Genomic DNA, 21,151 nt, shown 5'->3' on the forward strand with positions numbered 1-21,151 from the left:
GGTAGTCCAGTGGTTAAGACCCCATGTTCCCAATTCAGGAGGCATGGGATCAATGCCTTTTTAGTAAATTTGAAGTATATGATATACTATTATTAACTATAGTCACCATGGTATATACATTAGATTTCTAGAACTTATTCATCCTGTGTGATTGAAATTTTGTTCTCTGTGCTTCAGTTTTGATAGTTTTCTTGCTGTGTCTTCAAGTCGGTTAATTTCCTACAATGTATAAACTTTTAATTTGCAGTGTCTAATTCTATTTAGGAAAATTTTCATTTCAGGTATTGCATTTTTTAGCTCTAAAAGATATTTTGGTTATTTTTTTAAAGTGTCTTCCATTTCTCTTCTCATCATTTTCATGTTTTCTTTTATATCCTTGAATGTATTTATAATGTCTGTGTTGAAGTACCTATCTGCTAATTCTATTAATTTGACATTTTTGAACCTGCATCTGTTGAAATTTTTCTTCCTGGTTTCAGTCACTTTGTTTTTTCTTTTTTTTTTTTTGCTTTTCCACGTTTCTAGTAACTGATTGAATGTTGGACATTGTAAATGTTATATAGTTGAGTATTTGCATTTTGTTTTATTCCCATAAGAAGTGTTTTGTTTAGTTTTGATAGACAGTTATTTGCAAATCAGATTGATATTTTGATCTTGTTTTAAAGCTTTGTAGGGAAGGTCTAGAAAGTCTAGGTCCTTTAGGAATAGTTTAGCCTTACCACTATAGCATGGCTCTTCTTGACTCTCTCCTGTTTGTCCTAGCTGTCCAAAAGGTTTCTTCATGTTGTCTGGTCAAGCTAGAATATCATCCAGCCTTGTGTGAGCTCTGAGAATTGTTAAGCTTACAGGAGTTCCTGTAAAGGAAAACTGTTTCTTTGCTCTCTGTATTTTTATACCAGACATGTGGGTTTTCCATACAAAATTCTTCTCTGATTCTCTGTGGACACCAACTGGCGTCCTAAAGTCAATTCAGTTCTGACACTAACTATCCCACAGGTTACAGGTTCAGTACCACAAGACTGCCCTCACTTTAGACGCCAGTCTCAAGTAGTATGTCCTCATATTAACCGCTGACTTGGTTACAAATTGAGGGTTCCTGTGATCCCTTCCTCAGGTTCAATAATTTGCTATAATGACTCACAGAATTCTGGAAAACACCTTACTTAACTGTTTTCTAGTTTATTATAAAGGATATTCTATAATACTATAAGTATAGAACAATAGAATAGAATATAATTTTTATATTCTGTATTATTATAAAGGATATAAATGAATAACCAGATGAAGAAGTGTAGGGCAAGATCCAGGAGGGTCTTACAGGTTTCTGCCCCAGTGGGATTTGGGGGTATCACTTACCTGGCATGTGGATATGGTCACCAAACCAGAAGTGCTCCAAACCTCATAGTTTAGGGATTTTTATGGAGGCTTCATCATATAGGCATGATCAGTTTCAGCCTCCAGTCCTTCTCTATTCCCTGGATGACAGGGTATGGGACTAAATTCCAAGCTTCTAATCTCGGTTTGATCTTTCTGGTAAGAGGCCCCTTTGTTGATGTTATACAGGATCCTACAATAGTTGTCTTTTTAGGGAGGAAGACATTCCTGTCACCGAGGAAATTCCAAGGGACTTAGGAGCTCTGTGTTAAGAACTGTGGTCAGAGACCAAATATATGTCTCATTATGTCACATCTTCCCATTTGTTGTTCTTTGATTATTCTTATGGAGTCTCATTTTTAAATTTTCTTTCCCCTTTGATTTCTTCTCTTTTGAAAATTTTTTATTTTTACTTTTTTGTTTTATTTTCTTTCATAGGATCTCATTTTATGTATGCAAAGATTAGGAGTTTTCAGCCAAACTCAAGGGAACCTCTGTCCTCTGGCACTCTTCCTTACAAATCTCAACTGCATCAGCCTCTCTAAACTCTGATTTCTGTCTCATAAATCAGCTGACTGTCATGCTCTGCTTGGGATTCCCTTCTCTGTACTACTGTCCAGAAAGCCCTCTAGGCAAAAAGCCTGGACAGCTATGGAGCTCACCTTGTTTCTTCCTTTTTCTGAATCACAGTTTTTCATTGCCTATTATCCATCATCTGAGGACTTTATTTAGTATAGTCTGTCAAGTTTTCTAATTCTTTATGGTAGGAGGGCACGTTTGGTAACAGTTACTCTATCATGACTGAAAGTAGAGGTCCCTTCTGATTCTGTCCTTTTGAGCATTTCTTTACTATCTGGCATACTGAAATATTTCAAGTATAAGAAAGATTATACTTCTCTGATCCTGGAATCAGTCATTTCTCCAAGAACCTATAGTTTCTCTTAGTGAAGAACAGTATTTGGAAACCAAGATTAGCTCTCAGATTATTCATTGCTACTGGAGTATTGCTGCTTTTAGGCATTCTCAGTAAACAGCTAAACATAAACAGTAAATGTATATGTGTGTATCTGTATATGTATTCACACAAATACTCGTGTATAGGTATTTCCATATCTTTGCATATATGTTATAAAACCGTGAGTTCATAATGTTGGCACCAACTTCAGTATACCTCAGATTCCTTCCATGAAAGAAAGGGGCCTTCCCCCTTTCCATGATTGTAAATACCTTTTCTATTAGTTAAAAGGGCTCCCAGGGGGTGCAGTGGTAAAGAATCTGCCTGCCAATGCAGGAGATGCAAGACACATGGGCTTGATCCCTGGGTCGGGAAGATCCCCTGGAGAAGGAAACAGCAACATACTCCAGTATTCTTGCCTGGGAAATTCCATGGAGAGAAGAGCCTGGTGGGCTACAGTCCATGGGGTTGCAGAGTTAGACATGACTGAGCATACACACATATCACATCATAATTACATCAGTTAAAACTTGGCTCCTGTTTTTCTCAATATATTTACTTATCTGTTCAGTGAATCAACTGTCTTCTCCGTTTACACCTCTGTACATTACCTATCCTATTACTGACTATATGAGCACCCCAATATTCTCTCATGCCCTCAGTTACTTGCTTGATTTAATTATGCTACAAAGGGAAAAGAAGAGAAAGTAGGTAAGAGTAGGATGTGAATCACTGTTCTATCATGCATTTGTTCTTTAGTCCATTTATTCATTCACAAATATGTAAAGACCTGGGGAAGCAATGGCAACCTAAATATATAACACCCCAGCTCTCAAGAAACCAACATTCTATTGGGAAATATAAAGAAATAAATAGACAAATAATTGCATTACAATTTGTAAGTGCTGGAATAATGTGCGCACAAAGTGTGTTATGTTATAGACTAATAGGTTAGAAAAATTTTTTCCAAGTTAATTTCTGTGGAATACTATTTTTTGCTTTTTTTTTCTTTTTTTGGCCACTGCCACCTGGCATGCAGGATCCTTAGTTCCTCCACGAGGGTTCAAACCTGTGCCCCCTGCAGTGGATGCACAGAGTCTTAACCACTGGACCACCAGGGAAATCCCTGCATTGATAATAGGAAGTAGGTAGCATAAGTTTCCCTGGTCAACTATACTTAGGGAAAGTTGGATTAAATAAAGTTAAATAATTTCTTTACTATAGGACTTCTTTACACAATTTATTAAAATATGGTATTTCATGAATCTTTATGCTAAATTTCTGACATTTAAGTGACCACACAGCCCTTACTTTTGTTTGTGAAACATCTTGGGGGGAAAAAGTGTTTTGGGGAACATATTTTGTGAAATATGAATTTGTTGTTTTTCAGTCACTCATTTGTGTCTGATTCCTCAAGTTGCCTCAAGAAGTTCACTCTCTAGCACTGATGAATAATTTCATTTTTTATGATTTTATAAATTTTGTTCATCATATGCTTTATTTTCAAATTATTATTATTTTTTAATCTGGAAACATTTTCTTTTCTCTCTTGATTATTTCTCAGGACCTTTTTTTAGCTTTCCTGTTTTCTGGGTATAGACATTTTCCCTGGAGTTGGACTTTGTCTATAGCAGCTTACTGAAATTTCTTCAATAAATAATGTATGCCAAGAGTTAGCAAACTTTCTGTTAAAAGACTGGATAATAAATGTTTTAGGCCTTGGGGGCTACATGCAACCTCTTCTTTTGGCATATATATATTTTTTAATAACCTTTTAGTATGGAAAGATCATTCTTAGTTTGTAGGCTTACCAAAATAGGCCCTAATTTCCAATCCCTGATCTATACTATCTTTCTGAAAATATGTTTTACATTTCACTAACTGTACTAGATGTCCTTGAAAAAAAAAAAAGATTCCATGTTAAAATAAATTTGGCCAGTGTTGTTTCTTATTCTCTTGGAGATTTATGAGGCCTATTATATTAAAGATGCAAAAAAGCCCTTTTATAAGCTTTCTTCTCCTTTGAACTTTGTGGGTTTGTGTGGTGTATATTTGAATTACCTACTTGTATTTCATAGAACTAGTTTCTCTGAATTCTTGCCTGTATAGAATTTCTAGATTATCTCCTGGTGATCATCATTTATAATTAATCACAGATATATTTTTCATTTTTTTTCTCTAAATTTACTACTTTGTCTACACCTACTAAAAATTTCAATTTAATGTATACTTATATGACTAGAATAGGTTGTAAGTTTGAAATTTAAACATGTACAAAGAACCAGAATATCTGATTTCTCAGCACTTTTCTGTGTTACCATGTTATAACACTGCAAACTTCTTTTTTCTTTTATCCAGGAAAAGTGGGTTGAAGTTGCCTCAATGAAGGTGCCTAGAGCAGGCATGTGTGTTGTGGCAGTCAACGGGCTTCTGTATGTTTCTGGAGGTCGATCTTCCAGCCATGATTTCTTGGCTCCAGGTACCTTGGACTCAGTTGAAGTTTATAACCCTCATTCAGATACATGGACAGAAATTGGCAACATGATTACCAGTCGTTGTGAAGGAGGTGTTGCTGTACTATGAAATAGAAGCATTAAGACAGCAAAAGAAACATTTGAAAATGCAGGATCTCACCTTTTGCAAATCACACTTGTATTTGGTTATAGGACCCTTTCTGTTTTCTGTGAATTTGGTAGAAAAATGACTAAAGAATTTTTTTTTAAAGAATTTGAGTGAAAAGTGATAGTGAAATATATCCTAAATTAATAAAGAGTTCTCACAAATTTGCCAAGCTGACCAAGAGATGCTGTTTATGCTCTAGAATTGTCCAGTTAGGAGTAGAGTCCTATTTGTAAAAAGAATTTTCCAGAAGTTTCTTGGCAAATAGTTCCTTTAGCGGCTTCTCCAGTTCAGTTTAAGCTATAACATGACCATTGTGTGATGTAAGAATATCAAATGAGACAGTTTAAAGATGTCTATACATTCATGATTCAGCTAAAAGCACAATTTTCCATGGCCATAGTTTAACTTATAGAGAAAAGCCAATGAGACAACTTCCAACTTCTGTTTTATTCCTAGTTTTCACTAACCCCAAACTTTTTATTGGCAGCAGGTATACTAGGAGGGACATGTTGGAAATATCTAGCTATTTATATAAATTTTTGTCCGTTGATAACAGCATTAAAAAAGCTCTTGTTCACTTATGCTTTTGTTTTGATGCTGGAATGCAAGTGAGAAATTAATAGGAGGTTCTTAGTGACAGTCCTTTATTACAATAAGATGATGTATGTGTGATGGAAGCCAGCTGGTTATATGCACCTTTTCCCAAAAATATGTTTAGCTTTGGGAAGAGGGAATTTATTAGATTACCAAACTTTATGAAGCTTACTCATACTTGGGCAAGCCTAAGTATGAACTTAGTACAAAGCCGAGGCCTGGCTTGGAGAAGATGGAATTGTAGGTCCCTGTACAACTTTTTATATATACTAACTCATAAATGGAAAAGTTTCTGATCCAAAACTGCTTCTCAAAACTTACTTTCTCGAAGAAGCATTCTAAAGAAGTGTTCTCTATTTCTGAGACAAAGATTTTGTGTATATGATCATCACTTTTATTTCTACTAGTCAGTTGGAGCCATATACATTAAAGGTCTTATACATTTAGGTTTACTTATCTGTTCCAGGATTTGATTTCTATATCCCCGATTTCCCTTTTTCTTTATGAAAGTCCTTTAGTATATTATAGGCATCAGTGGCTTATTTAGATAGAAAACCTTTGATAAGCATTAAAGACTCAGGTCCGAAATATTTGAATTGATCCACAAGGATACTTTCCTTCACAACTTAACCATATGCATATTTTAAGAAAAGCTTATGTAGTGCAGACAGAAAGCTCTGTGTTCCATTCTTTCGGGTATCCTGAAAGTCTGAAGGGTCACAGATGGCTGACTGGGATGTGTAAAATGTCAAGGAATGAAGTATCAAGATAATGTATAAACTAAGCTGTAACTCATGTGCCTTTAATATTTCTAGTTGAGAATGTGTTCAAAAGAGATTTACAAATTTTCCTATCATTTACTTTTCATTACTGCCTGGTGCCAGCCTAAAATGGCAGTTTGAAGGGAGGCATTTTGTACTGCTATGATGGAAATGTAGTCAAGACAATCAGTGTGTGGGCTTAAATAGAGTCAGACGATGCCTGAAAATGAGTCATTGTAAATATGCTTATTTCCTAGGAAATGACAGATTGTTTTAAAAGAATGTACTAATAAAGTGTCTTGAATTTTTTGTTTTTTGCTTTTCCTTGTATTACTCATCAACTTAGTTTATTACCAGCATTCTTGGATTACAAGGATTGCCCACGAATTTTAGTGTTTCAGCTTTAGGGATTTGCACATTTACTTTTACATTTAACTGTTTTCTGAACAACTATTAACATGATAAGTCTGAATTTGGCAATAAGGAGTTCCTAATCTGAACTCCAGTCATCTCCTGGTCTTGTTTATGCTGACTGCATAGAGTTTCTCCATCTTTGGCTGCAAAGAATATAATCAATCTGATTTCAGTATTGACCTTCTGGTGATGTCCATGTGTAGAATCTTCTCTTGTGTTGTTGGAAGAGGGTGTTTGCTATGATCAGTGCATTCTCTTGGCAAAATTCTATTAGCCTTTGCCCTGTTTCATTCTGTACTCCAAGGCCAAATTTGCCAGTTACTCCAGGTGTTTCTTGACTTCCTACTTTTGCATTCCAGTCCCTATAATGAAAAGGACATCTTTTTTGGGTGTTAATTCTAAAAGGTCTTGTAGGTCTTCATAGAACCATTCAACTTCAGCTTCTTCAGCATTACTGGTCGGGGCATAGACTTGGATTACCATGATATTGAATGGCTTGCCTTGGAAATGAACAGAGATCATTCTGTTGTTTTTGAGATCGCATCCAAGTACTGCATTTCTGACTCTTTTGTTGACTATGACGACTACTCCATTTCTTCTAAGGGATTCCTGCCCAAAGTAGTAGATATAATGGTTATGTGAGTTAAATTCACCCATTCCAGTCCATTTTAGTTCACTGATACCTAGAATGTCGACGTTCACTCTTGCCATCTCCTGTTTGACCATTTCCAATTTACCTTGATTCATGGACCTAACATTCCAGGTTCCTATGCAACATTGCTCTTTACAGCATTGGACCTCGCTTTACCACCAGTCACATCCACAACTGGGTGTTGTTTTTGATTTGGCTCCATCCCTTCATTCTTTCTGGAGTTTTTTCTCCAATGATCTCCAGTAGCATATTGGGTACCTACTGACCTGGGGAGTTCATCTTTCAGTGTCCTATCTTTTTGCTTTTTCATACTGTTCATGGGATTCTCAAGGCAAGAATACTGAAGTGGTTTGCCATTCCCTTCTCCAGTGGACCACATTCTGTCAGACCTCTCCACCATGACCAGTTCGTCTTGGGTGGCCCCACAACGCATGGCTTAGTTTCACTGAGTTAGACAAGGCTGTGGTCCATGTGATCAGATTGGCTAGTTGTCTGTGATTGTGGTTTCAGTCTAGTGGTCTAGTGGTTTCAGTCAACCACTAGACCATTCAGGTATAACCTAAATCAAATCCCTTATGACTATACAGTGGAAGTGAGAAATAGATTTAAGGGACTAGATCTGATAGACAGAGTGCCTGATGAACTATGGATGGAGGTTCATGACATTGTACAGGAGACAGGGAGCAAGACCATCCCCAAGAAAAAGAAATGTAAAAAGGCAAAATGGCTGTCTGAGGAAGCCTTATACATAGCTGTGAAAAGAAGAGAAGAGAAAAGCAAAGAGAATAGGAAAGATATAAGCATCTGAATGCAGAGTTCCAAAGAAATAGCAAGGAGAGATAACAAAGCCTTCCTCAGCAATCACTGCAAAGAAATAGAGGAAAACAATAGAACCAGAAAGACTAGAGATTTCTTCAAGAAAATTAGAGATACCAGGCAACACTTCATATGGTCTCAATAAAGGACAGAAATGGTATGGACCTAACAGAAGCAGAAGATATTAAGAAGAGGTGGCAAGAATACACAGAACTGTACAAAAAAGATCTTCATGACTCAGATAATCACAATGGTGTGATCACTCACCTAGAGCCAGACATCCTGGAATGTGAAGTCAAGTGGGCCTTACGAAGCGTAACTACGAACAAAGCTAGTGGAGGTGATGGAATTACAGTTGAGCTGTTTCAAACCCTGAAAGATGATGCTGTGAAAGTGCTGCACTCAATATGTCAGCAAATTTGGAAAACTCAGCAGTGGCCACAGGACTGGAAAAGGTCAAAGAAAGGCAATGCCAAAGAATGCTCAAACTACCACACAGTTGCACTCATCTCACACACTAGTAAAGTAGTGCTCAAAATTCTCCAAGCCAGGCTTCAGCAATACATGAACCGTGAACTTCCTGATGTTCAAGCTGGTTGTAGAAAAGCCAGAGGAACCAGAGATCAAATTGCCAACACCCACTGGATCATTGAAAAAGCAAGAGAATTCCAGAAAAACATCTATTTCTGCTTTATTGACTATGCCAAAGCCTTTGACTGTGTGGATCACAATAAACTGTGGAAAATTCTAAAAGAGATGGGAATACCAGACCACCTGACCTGCCTCTTGAGAAACCTGTATGCAGGTCAGGAAGCAACAGTTAGAACTGGACATGGAACAACAGACTGGTTCCAAATAGGAAAAGGAGTATGTCAAGGCTGTATATTGTCACTCTGCTTAAACTGCTTATTTAACTTATATGCAGAGTACATCATGAGAAACGCTGGACTGGAGGGAGCACAAGCTGGAATCAAGATTGCCGGGAGAAATATCAATAACCTTAGATATGCAGATGACACTGCCCTTATGGCAGAAAGTGAAGAAGAACTAAAGGGCCTCTTGATGAAAGTGAAAGAGGAGAGTGAAAAAGTTGGCTTAAAGCTCAACATTCAGAAAACTAAGATCATGGCATCTGGTCCCATCATGTCATGGGAAATAGATGAGACAGTGGAAACAGTGTCAGACTTTATTTTTCTGGTCTCCAAAATCACTGCAGATGGTGATTACAGCCATGAAATTAAAAGACGCTTACTCGTTGGAAGGACAGTTATGACCAACCTAGACAGCATATTAAAAAGCAGAGACATTACTTTGTCAACAAAGGTCCATCTAGTCAAGGCTATGGTTTTTCCAGTAGTCATGTATGGATGTGAGAGTTGGACTATGAAGAAAGCTGAGCACCGAAGAATTGATGCTTATGAACTGTGGTGTTGGAGAAGACTCTTGAGAGTCTCTTGGACTGCAAGGAGATCCAAGCAGTCCATCCTAAAGGAGATCAGTCCTGGGTATTCATTGGAAGGACTGATGTTGAAGCTGAAACTCCAATACTTTGGCCACCTGATGGGAAGAGCTGATTCATTTGACAAGACCCTGATGCTGGGAAAGATTGAAGGCAGGAGGAGAAGGGGATGACAGAGGATGAGATGGTTGGATGGCATCACTGACTCAGTGGACATGAGTTTGGGTAAACTCCGGGAGTTGGTGATGGACAGGGAGGCCTGGTGTGCTGCAGTTCATGGGGTCTCAAAGAGTTGGACACGACTGAGCGACTGAACTGATTAACATGGTCTTCCCTCAAAATATTTAACAATTCAATACACTTCTAAATATTGTGTCCAGTGTACTTAAAAATCATATACACTGTAGAGAAATCCCTCGTGGTCCAGTGGTTAGGATTCCACACTTCCACTGCAGGGGGCATGGGTTTGATCCCTTGTCTGCGAGCTAAGATCTGCATGCAGTTATGGTGCGGCCAAAAAAAAAATAAGAGGTCAGTTAGCTTGAACATCTGACTTGCCTGTATTATGAGAGATTGAGATCAGAGAAAAGTTATAAGTCTGTGTAGTACTTATGCAATTTAGAAGCAAAGAAGTAATTTTCCTCAGTGAAACAATCTGAGTAGAATCTGAAAAGGATCTTCTGAAGAGTATGAGCTTTCTTTCCTTCAGTATCAGGCTGTCGTAAACTCTTCTCTACATTAATAAAGAAGGATCGTTTGGTGATTTTAGGCACAGGCTTTAACTGGTAAGCTTCCTAATGATCAGAACAAGCTCTAGCTCCATAGTATTATATGTGTTTGCTAGGACTGTTTCATTTAACAAAGTACTGCAGAAATTTATTGTCTCATTTTTGGATGCCCGAAATCTGAAATCAAGGTGTTGGTTGAGTTAATTCCCATCACTTCATGGCAAATAGATGGGGAAACAGTGGCTGACTTTATTTTTCTGGGCTCCAAACAAGTTACTACTCTAGATTATAATCTTTCTACAGAATCACTGAAGTGGAAATTATATGTATATAATTTACTTATGAAATTTCTTACCTAATATTTAAATATTTATACAAAGGTAGTATTCTTGCCTAGGGAATCCCATGGACAGAGCCTGGCAGGCTTCAGTCCATACAGTCCCTGGGGTCGCAAAGAGTCGGACACGACTGGGTGACTAATAGAGAGAGAGATACAAAGGTTATATATATCATATCCATTTCCTAATTTATATTTACACTTTAAATGTTTTTTTCTTTTTATGCAACTAAGCATCTGAAAAGACTAGGTTTTCAAGTTAGAATCCAAGGTATTGTTTTCGCTGTTTTAAAAAGCTTCTGTATGAGTTGACTTGCAAAACTAGATAGAACATTTAAAAATGACTCCAGATTGACTTCTCCTAGCTTGTACATGTGTGCATGCTAAGTCATGTCAGTAGTGTCTGATTCTCTGTGACCCAGTGAACTGTAACCAACCAGGCTCCTCTGTCTGTGGGCTTTTCCAGGCAAGAATACTGGAGTGGATTGCCATGCCCTTCTCCAGGGGATTTTACTAGTCACTTTATTCTTTTAAGTATTTTTTTTTACGGGTTGGTGTTATGTTTGGAGACAAGTTGTATCTACTTGTTGTTGTTCAGTTGCTAACTTGTGTCCAACTCTTTGCAACCCCATGGACTGCAGTAAGCTAGGCTCCTCTGTCCTCCACCATCTCCTGGAGTTTGCTCAAATTCATGTCCATTGAGTCGGTGATGCTATCTAATTATCTCATCCTCTGCTGCCTCTTCTCCTTCAGCCTTCAATCTTTCCCAGCATCAGGGTCTTCTCCAGTGAGTCTGCTCTTCGCATCAGGTGACCAAAGTATTGGAGTTTCAGCATCAGTCCTTCCAATGAATATTCAAAATTGATTTCCTTTATTATTGATGGCTTGATCTCCTTATAGTCCAAGGGACTCTCAAGATCCTTCTCCAGCATCATAATTCAAAAGCATCAGTGCTTTGGCATTCAGCCTTCTTTATGGTCCAACTCACATCTGAGCTTCCCTTGTAGCTCAGCTGGTAAAGAATCTGCCTGCAATGCAGGAGACCTGGGTTTGCCTGCAGTAACCATCCACATTGATTCTGGAGCCCAAGAAAATAAAATCTTTCACTGCTACTTTTTTCCCTTTTTGTCATTAAGTTATAGGACTGAATGCCATGATCTTAGTTTTTTGAATGTTGAAAGCTTCAAGGCAGCTTTTTCACTCTCCTCTTTGACCCTCATCTAGAGGCTCTTTAGGTCCTCTTCATTTTCTGCCATTAAAGTGGCATCATCTGCATATCTTAGGTTGATGATATTTCTCTTGGCAGTCTTTGATTCCAGCATGTGATTCATCTAGCCTAGTATTTGCATGATATACTCTGCATGTAAGTTAAATAAGCAGGGTGACAATATACAGCCTTGTCATACTCCTTTCCCAATTTTGAACCAGTCATTTGTTCCATGTCCAGTTCTAACTGTTGCGTCCTGACTCACAGGTTTCTCAGGAGACAGGTAAGGTGGGTCTGGTACTTTAACAACCCCGTGAACAGTATGAAAAGGCAAAAAGATATGACACTGGAAGATGAGTCTCCCAGGTAGGAAGGTGTCCAATATGCCAGCATGCTACTGGGGAAGAGCAGAAGGCAACTGCTAATAGCTCCAGAAAGAATGAAGCAGCAGGGCCAAAGCCGAAACAACACTCAGTTGTGGATGTCTGTGGTGGTGAAGGTAAAGTCCGATGCTATAAAGAACAATATTACATAGGAGTCTGGAATGTTAGGTCCATAAATCAAGTTCTGTCTATACTCTGCCAAATATCCTGATAAAACCAGAAAATATGTCCAGCTTTTCTTTGAACACAGCTTTCCCTTGTGATAGTGCTTCCTACTGACTTTTAAAGCCACAAATCCTTTCAGTTCAAATTACTAGGTTATGCCAGGTAAAATGAGCTTGGAAATGCAATTTCCAGGGTCAACTGCAATGAAAACTCCACACTAGAGCCACCTATTATTTTCAGACACTCATAAAGTTTTCCTCTGAGAGTGTATGTGTGTATGTTTTCAATGACCGTAAAGCTCTAGCACAGTGTTTTTCATCTTTTTATTTACATTTTTCAAAACAATTAAAACATTGAAAATTTTAAGTGGATGCCTATAACTCATAAAAAGACTGAATGAAAATTTTACTTAAGGGTTTTCAAGCTGCTTCTCAGTGATATCTATGAGAGAAAGATTTCTACAAATGAAAAACAGTTTGTAAAGAAAATATCACCTTTCCTGGGAAAAAGCTAAACAGGAGAGGTAGGAAAAGATGACTGCAAAACACAAGGCTTCTAACCAACATGCTAACATTATCTATAGAGTAGTTTTATATTTATTTTACTTGCCAAAGTCTCTTGGGTCCTTTCTCTGGATAAAAATCCTTCACTAGTAAAGTGATTACAAATGAAAAAAAGGCCACTAAAGTGACTACTATCCTTAGGGCTTTGAACCAATTGGGATAATGGGGCAAGAGAAAAAGTTCAGTGTGTAACGCTATCCCCAAACCTATTATGACTGTGACTATAGCTTCACTGAGTCTTTCAGAAATAAAGAAAGCAAACCATGAAAACACAACAGGAGCTATACTATTAGCTAAATTGAGGAAGTCTGGTTTGGCTGGACTACCTTCTGGCAGAGCAAAACCCCATCTGATTCCTCCCAAGAAAGAAAGGAAACTGGCTCCATAAGCCATCTGAGTAAAAGCTAACATAGGAATATAAGTCTTTGTCATCACCATGACCAGTGGTGGAGCAACGAAGGGGATTAGTCCTGCCAGAGTTATGTATAATGCTGGCTTTGGGCTGTCAGGCAGGAAACTGATGGTTCGTGGTGGCTTGGCTGGAAGCACTGCTTGCTCTTGCTTCTTCTTAAAACTGCATAGGGAAGTATGATAATACTGTGTCTTGCTTACACATGCTGGAAAGGATGAGAAAAGCCAAAGCCTTGGAAACAAAGGAGGAAAGTTCTGCAGAAGATGTGTCTTGTGAGAAAGTGTTTCTATTCTCCTGCTGGCTCCTGGTCTGACTGTGGAAGTGTACTTCAGCATCTACAGGGAAAACAGAACCAGAAGACAACAAAACAGACTTAAAAAAGAAAATCACCAAATGTTTTAGTCACAATATGAAACAATATAAAAACCATGTGCTTTCTGTTAGCATGTCAAACTTAAAGTTTGGCGTATAGGGTGATGTTATTGCTGCAAAGACTATTAAATAGCTATACAACATGCAAAAGAAGCTACTACTGAATAGAAACCGTGATAATGTTTTGGCCTACCACAATATTATTCCATGAAAGAAATATCTGGAGGAACAGGTAAAGACTAGGCCTTTAGCTTTTGGCATTCTAAACTGCTTCTTCTATTTATAAATTGAAAAAGAAGCTGCACTAATTATTATGGCAATTCTGTTTTATGTAAAGAAAATTAAGCTTTAGACACCGCATAGTTTTCATAGCTTCATGCCTTTCTACAAGTCTCTGCCTAGAATTTTAGATTACCATTTTTCTCTCTAGGGAACTTACCTTTCAAAATTCAGCTGAAAACTTTCTCCAATCTGATTTAATTCTGCTATAAGTAAGTACCCTATGCACACTCCTATCATAACTCTCACAGTGAATTAAGATCACATGTTCACTTGTCTGTCTCAGTAGACCTGAGGGCTTGAGCCATATTTTTTTTTTCTTTGCCTTAAAAAAAAAAATCCCCAGTGCTATTCACGGCATATGGCCAAAGCAATAACCTCTTCTGCTGATTCTGTTCTTTAGTGAGTAGATGCCATACTTCAGTAGTTACACAGATCAATTGTAACTCAGAAATTACTGGATTAAAGAAAACAAAAGAGCTATTTAAAGAATCTTGGTAGTTACTCAAAATTGCTAGAAATGATTCCATCTTGAGAACTGTTTTTTTTTTTTTTTTGTCTAGAATGTTCTTCCCTGAGGTATCTGCAATACTCATTGCCTCACTCTGACCACCCTATTTATAAATGCAGTACTTAAAAGTCTACTGTCCCTATTCCCCTTCCCTGCTCTGTAGTTCTCCACAGCACTTACCATTTGACATACTAAATATTTCACTTTGACATATTAAATATTTCACTTATTTGTATTTTACTCTTACCCAGATCACCTAAAGTATGAACATAAGGATTTTTGTCTTCTTTATTTTACTACTATTGTCCAGCGAAGCAGTGCTTGCAAAGTAGTGCTCACATATTTGCTGAATAAACCAACCTTTGAAGATGCTTGGGAAAACTTCTGGATGAAGTGAAGCATACTGGGTCCCATTGAAAGTCTTGCTTAGGAAGATGCCACACAGTTCTGATTAATGTATTTTTACAGCTAAGTGGAGGATCTGAATCAGAAGCATGCTGCTGTGTACAAAATAAGATGTCATTTAATGTTCTTCACTTCATACATAATTTTTAAAAATAGGAATTTGGGGGAATTTCTTCCATATAATAGTTTCCTTTGGAAACAGTCATTAATGTTTTAAAAAGTCTGTAACATGTAGTAAATAGATCCTTTTCTTTGAACCTTACTTTAGCTTTTGCTGCTGGGTGTAAAGAAGAGTAATGCAGAGACAATGTATCTAGATTTTTACAAATACCTTTATCATTTCCCAATTGTGTGACCTTGGATAAATTGCTTCCTTGAAGTGCCAGCTTTCTTATCTTTAGCACTGAAAGTCATAGCTTGTCTGCTTTCTTTTTTCCCTTTAGTTATTTATTTGGGGGCTTAGGAGTTTATAGCTTAAAAGTAATGACAGTAGCAATCAATACAACCAGCTGTGAACCAGGCATTATAACTATGTGTTTCATATGCACTAACTTATTTAATACAATCACCTCATCAACTTGGTGCTGAGTGATATTAATAACCTGTTAAGAGTGCAGATTTTGGAGTCAAATGACCTGGGCTGGAATTCTGGCTCTACCATGTATTAGTTATGTGATTTTGGACAAATTATTTAACCTGATTATAGTGCAATTCACTCACCTAAGGCTTTTAATAACTACATAGGGTCGCTGTAAAAATTAAATAAGCTAATAGATGTAAAAAACTGAGCACTGTCCCTAACACAAAGCAGGCACTAAAAAAAAAAAGAAAACCAAACTAGCTATTATTCCCACCTTACAAAATGTAAGCAACCAGTAAGTGGCTGAATGAGAATACTATTAACCCAGATCTGTTATGTTTACATGAGTCCCAGTATTAACAAGAAAAACAGAAGTGTCTAAAATCCAAAACCCACAGTTGCTGCTTAATTTAAAAACTTGGGGACTTATCTGGTGGTCCAGTGGCTGAGAGTCTGCAGTCTCCCAATGCAGAGGATGTGGTTTGAGACCTGTGGAGGAACTAAGATCCCACATGCAAAAGCAACTAGGCTCTCCAGCCACAAGGAGTCACATCTAAGATCTAACACAGATTAAAAAAAAAAAAAAACTTGGGAGAGCCCCCTTGCATCTCTCAGAAGATTCCTTTATTAATAAATCTATTTCTCGCCTATTGGGGAAAAAAAAACAGTGAACTAATTTCTTGATCACAGATATTAGGGCTGGGTCAAGAAATTCTGTATACCAGACTGTCAATGGCTCTCTCTCCATATATGGAAGCAAGTAGGGAGTTAAGTTATCCCGGGTCAGTTAGATAATATGGGCTTCCCTGGTGGCTCAGAGGGTAAAGAATCTGCCTGCAATGCAGGAGACCCAGGTTTGATTCCTAGGTCAGGAAGATCCCCTGGGGAAGGGAATGGCAACCCACTCCAGTATTCTTGCCTGGAGAATTCCATGTCTACAGTGCATAGGATTACAAAGAGTCGGACACAACTGAGTGACTGCACAAACACACACACACACTTCCTGACTCCCAAACACACATAACTTGCAGGACCGACCTACTCACGTTTGTTCAAAATCACCTTTTTACGGGATTTCAAAAATCTACATGCTCCCTCAACCTTCCGAACTCCCTAGGCTCTGTGACAAGTGCTTTCCAACTCAAGGGTATTAAAGCAAAAATGTGGTAGCCTAAAGCCCGGGATGACAACGGGTGAGGAGATTAAGGACAAAGACCCAAGAGTTAATCCACTCAATCTGGGTGAAAATGCTCAATACTTTCACTGCGCCAAACTGCAACTGCAACTCTTAGAGCCGACATCAGTAGAAACTGATGCAACTCTTAGAGCCGACATCAGTAGAAAAGGGATGAATTCTGGACGCAGAAATCCCCGGGAAATTTTGTTCAACAGTGCCCGCATCTTCAATTTACACCAAAGCCTTGGAGCCCCACCACTTTTCCCAACCTGCACCTGTGGCTACAGCCCTGCTACTCACTTGCCAGCGTCGCACACAGGTAGAAATCCGAACTGCAAGAAGAGCTCGGACTCTTGGAAAAAAGTCTTCCGGCCAGTGAGAATAAATAGTGCCACCCCCCCGCCCCCACTTCCTGAGAGCAAAAAAAGTGAGTCCGGGTGGAAACTTGACCAGCGCTAGCTAGTTCCCACCCTGGGTTTTCTGTAAAATCTTAGTTCTAGTAGAAACTGGCTTTTGAAGTCTGTAGGGTATATAAACGGTCCTTTCCTTTCTAGTCCAGGTTTCCCAGCCAAGAAAATCTGCCCCACAGAGTTCGGGAAGATAGAGTGCAGTTACTGAGTGATGGTGGTAAAGGAAGGTAGGAGATTTGGAGTCTAGGCCAAGTATGACTTGGCCAAATTGCTTGCCATCTCTGGATCTCGTTTTTTCTTTTTAAAAAATATTTGTTTATTTGGCTGCACCGGGGTCTTAGTTGCAGCATGTGGGATCTAGTTCCCCGACCAGGGATAGAACTGGAACCCCCCTGCACTGAGAGTGCGGAGTCTTAACCATTGGCTCACCAGCGAAGTCCCTGGAACTCATTTTTTACTTTGCATTTAAAGGGGTTTCTAGGATAGCCTGGGCATATCTCACAGCTCATTAAGGTACTGAACTAATACTACTTAAGGGGGGAAAGTTCCACTTCATTCTCTTTGCTGGTACCTGTAAATTTTGTTAAGAAATAAAGAAAACAAGGGGCAAGACTTATTTTCATGAAAACTGTGATAAGAGCCTTTAGGGTGACCCGTAAGTTAGATTATTCCTCCTGTCACTCTCTAACTTTTATTTGTGGGCTTTGTGACCTTGAGCAAGTCCCTTCCCTTCTCTGGGCCTCCATTTCACAGTCTATCAAAGGAAACACCATCAGGCAATTTTGTTTATCTGAAAACAAAAGGAGAGCTGCAGGAGTCCACGCTAGCCAGTTCCTCCATTCCTCCCGATTCTTGGTAGTCTAGCTTCCTGGTTGCCGGCTATCACTTGGTTTAGCCTGTCGTACAGAACAGGTTCACAGCGAATTCTTCGTAATAGTAACACTTTTCAGTTGCCATAAGCTTTCACTTTTATTTCCTTCTCGGCCATGACTGCGCCGCCCCTTCCCGTTATGCGATACCCAATGAGGCTTAGAGCCGAAGAATCAGCTACTCCGCCCTGGCACTGGAGCAGGCTCTGGCCAGAAAACCGCCCAATACTGGGACAGGGGCGTGACGCCAGCGGTCGGGCGGAACTACCACTCCCAGCGGGTAGTGCGTCGGGACCAGCCACTCAGGTCGCCAAAGCCCGGCCGTGTGGCCTGCTGGGGGCTGGAGTCTTAACGGCGCGCGCACGTGAAAGGAGGAAGGAAGGAGCCGAAGGTGGGAAAGGGTCGGAAAGCACACGCGCCTACAAAACCGGTTTGTTAGTACTTGTAAGGTAGTTTGGAGAAGTGCGCTTGCCGAGAGGTGGGGTGTGGGAAGGTGCAGAATGAAGGGGCGGGGAAAAATAGGTGCACATATACACCCCCCACCCACTCATTCACCGGCGCCCAGGCCCTAGTGCCTGGAGAGGAGATATGAAGGGGAGTACCAAACCCAGCTGGTCTCCGCCTCTGAGGCGGCGCTAGGAAAGACAGTGTTCAACTCTGTAGAGGGGCGGAGGCGCCGCCAGGAGCCGCAGCGGAGGGAGCTGGGGGCGGGGCGAGGAATAACCGCCGTCCTCTCGGCTAAACGTTGGCTGCTTGGGGCGCCGGCGGGGGTCACCCGAACTGGGCTCATGCGCATGCGCGTGCGCCCTTGTGGGCGGTGCGAACGGGTGGGCGTGTGTGAGGCGGGATCAGATTGGGGGAGGGCCAGGCTGGTCGTCGCTCCTCCCCCTCCACCCGGTCTGCCCCTCCTGGGCCGTGTGGGCCGGGCAGCCATTTTGGGAAGACCTTTGTTATGGTTGTGGGCTCTCCACCTCTGCCGGATCAGGAAGCTGGGGACGCACCCTCAGACGCCGCGACTGGTCCCTAACTGTAGCCCCTCCACTGCCCGGTGAGTGAGAGTTCCCGACAACGGGCAGTAGGGGATCGTGAGTGACCCGGCGCAGGGCTCCACCCGGTGCCTGACTGACCGGCTGTTGAAACAAGTTGAAGGCGGCTCTCACACAGGTGGTTGGGTGTAGGTCGGTCCGGGGACCGGGAGCAGAGCCCACGGGCCGTGTGGTTCGAACGGGGCACCTTCCCCCACGCGTGGAGCTTTGCACACGACCTTCGTCGAGACTGCCAGAGCGCTCCTACTTCAACTTTGCTCTTCGGGTCGGAACACTCACCTGCGGCTCTCTGGCTCCTCTCCAGGCGTTCCGGCTTGTTGGTGATTGAGTAGCTTGGTTTACGGGTTACTTTTTCTTTCTCTTTCTTAAATTAGAGCCAAGGGCTTTTGTTTTCCAGTGATGGAAAAATCTAAGGGGAAAAAACGTGTGAGTCAAATGTGGGGTATCTACGAGGAAAAGAAGAGCTTTAACCCCGCACCCCTGCCCCCAGTGTTCCGGTTCCCCTTGGTAGCGAGGTGTTTTTGTTGATTTAGATTGTCTGTCCAGCCCCTACCGACTCCTCCTTACCTGGAGAAAAAAGCTGGTCGATCTTTAAGCGTTTTAGTGAGGACTTTTTCTGTTTTGTATCTACCTCTCCCTACTCCCCGTGAAACTCAAAAGAAAGACTGAATCTAAAATGGCTGTAGCTTGGGGAAGTGCCCCGAGCTTATTAACTTAAATATGTTAACAAATCTCGAATTCTTAGTTATTTTTCCTTAGTTGTTCTTCAACAACTGGGTCTTTTGATCTTACTGTTGTCTTATATTGAAGAGTCTTTGCTAGGTGAAAACAAAGGTGAGGCTAAAGTAGTTTGCTTACTCCAAAAGTTTACATAAGAGTGGGTGCGGTTTTTTTGGTAGTTGCTTATAGTTTTGAAATTGTGCTGTGGTGTTAATTTTATCAGCCAACTTTGTGCTGTTAAAGTTGGTTTGTCATATTTGTTAAAATACTTGCTCTTAATGTTTATTGCTTATCTGGGAAAAATAGTTTATGATGGCTCATGTTTTAGGTTAGTAACATAAGTCACATTCTGTGTAATTCTTTCCAAAAAGTATAGTGATTGGTCTTCAGTAGACTTAGATTTGCAGTTTGGTCGATTACTGGCCTTTTCTAAGGTCTTTTATGTTGGGACATGTCTCAAGAATGTAAGACAAATGAAAACAAACTTTAAGTGCAGTGCCTGATTGTTGTGCCCTTTCAAACAAAAGGCTGTTTTTTTGTTTGCTGCTTAAAAAAAAACGATTAGATCCAGAGGTTTAACTGAAAACAAAAGGGCATAGAATGGAAATAAAAAACAGTTAACTTCAGTATTTGGGAAGATGCTCCAGTTTCAAGTTGAAATCTGTCTAAAAGATAAAATAATAAAGTGCTAATTTTGAATGAGAAGTTTGGAATTAATAGGAAAATAAACTATTTTACTTCATCTTCCTTCCCTAGGGAGTCAATTTCAATTTACCTTTTCACATTGGTTCAATACAAAAGTTTACTTTTGTCCACTCCCCTAGGATTTGTTGTTGTTGTTCTTAAATTATTTTGGTGGTTTTACAGAAAAAACGTTTAAAGTGCTTTATAGAAATTGCAAGTCAGTTGCTTTGTGTTTTGCTTTTGTTGACTACTGAACCCATAAACTTGGATAAGAACTCAATTTTTTAAAGGTTCAGTTTGTGCATACTGATACAAATATTCTTTCAATTGATTCTGAATAGTATCTTATCAAAGCTCTTGAAATTTGGTGGTGGTGGGTGTTAGGAAGCCATTATTTTGAGTAAATTCAGCTTGGTTGAGGACAGCACCTTCAGCCATTTTAATAAGTTTGGAATGACAAGAAATCTGGGACATATTTCTGTTTGTAATTAATATTTAAATACTTAGATAAAACATAACAATTTTGAATCACACTTCCAACAAATTGCGTATCTTTGTTTTATGATTAGAACATAAAGTGTATGCACTTAGTTACAGGAGTAACTAATGTGCCATTGGCTTACAGTTGCCTGAATTGCTTTATATTTTTATTAGTT

The 21,151-nt window shown here is 39.7% G+C and overlaps 3 protein-coding genes across 9 annotated transcripts in view; 2 read left to right on the plus strand and 1 right to left on the minus strand.

The window, feature by feature from the left end:
- Nucleotides 1-6,615, plus strand: part of IPP (intracisternal A particle-promoted polypeptide) — a 34,869-nt gene extending 28,254 nt beyond the window's left edge. The window contains exon 9 of the mRNA XM_065913978.1: nucleotides 4,688-6,615. Coding sequence (XP_065770050.1) covers nucleotides 4,688-4,912 — 225 coding nt within the window. The 3' untranslated portion in view covers nucleotides 4,913-6,615. The remainder of the gene's footprint in view (nucleotides 1-4,687) is intronic.
- A 6,152-nt stretch (nucleotides 6,616-12,767) lies between these two features.
- On the minus strand, nucleotides 12,768-17,159 carry TMEM69 (transmembrane protein 69). Of its 2 annotated transcripts, none has more exons than XM_065929354.1 (3): nucleotides 17,067-17,159; nucleotides 14,965-15,101; nucleotides 12,768-13,777 (listed from the first exon to the last, which is right to left on the minus strand). In XM_065929354.1, the coding sequence occupies exons 2-3, from the start codon at nucleotides 15,016-15,018 to the stop codon at nucleotides 13,064-13,066; spliced, it is 768 nt and encodes a 255-aa protein (XP_065785426.1). In that variant the 5' UTR covers nucleotides 15,019-15,101; nucleotides 17,067-17,159; the 3' UTR covers nucleotides 12,768-13,063. The 2 variants fall into 2 exon arrangements, with proteins under 2 accessions (XP_065785426.1, XP_065785418.1); XM_065929346.1 differs by having other exon boundaries at nucleotides 14,965-15,104; nucleotides 17,067-17,145.
- Nucleotides 17,160-18,342: 1,183 nt separating this feature from the next.
- GPBP1L1 (GC-rich promoter binding protein 1 like 1) overlaps nucleotides 18,343-21,151 on the plus strand; it is a 61,465-nt gene continuing 58,656 nt past the window's right edge. For 2 of the 6 annotated variants that reach the window (XM_065914012.1, XM_065914031.1), the window contains exon 1: nucleotides 18,963-19,093. The gene's annotated coding sequence lies outside the window, so the exon portion shown is untranslated. Of the gene's footprint in view, nucleotides 18,437-18,456; nucleotides 18,476-18,957; nucleotides 19,094-21,151 lie in introns of those variants that run through there. The other 4 variants (XM_065914056.1, XM_065914062.1, XM_065914002.1 and 1 more) reach the window with 4 other exon arrangements.

The sequence above is a fragment of the Muntiacus reevesi genome, chromosome 1, assembly GCF_963930625.1.
Source record: "Muntiacus reevesi chromosome 1, mMunRee1.1, whole genome shotgun sequence".
Classification (NCBI taxonomy): Eukaryota; Metazoa; Chordata; class Mammalia; order Artiodactyla; family Cervidae; genus Muntiacus; species Muntiacus reevesi.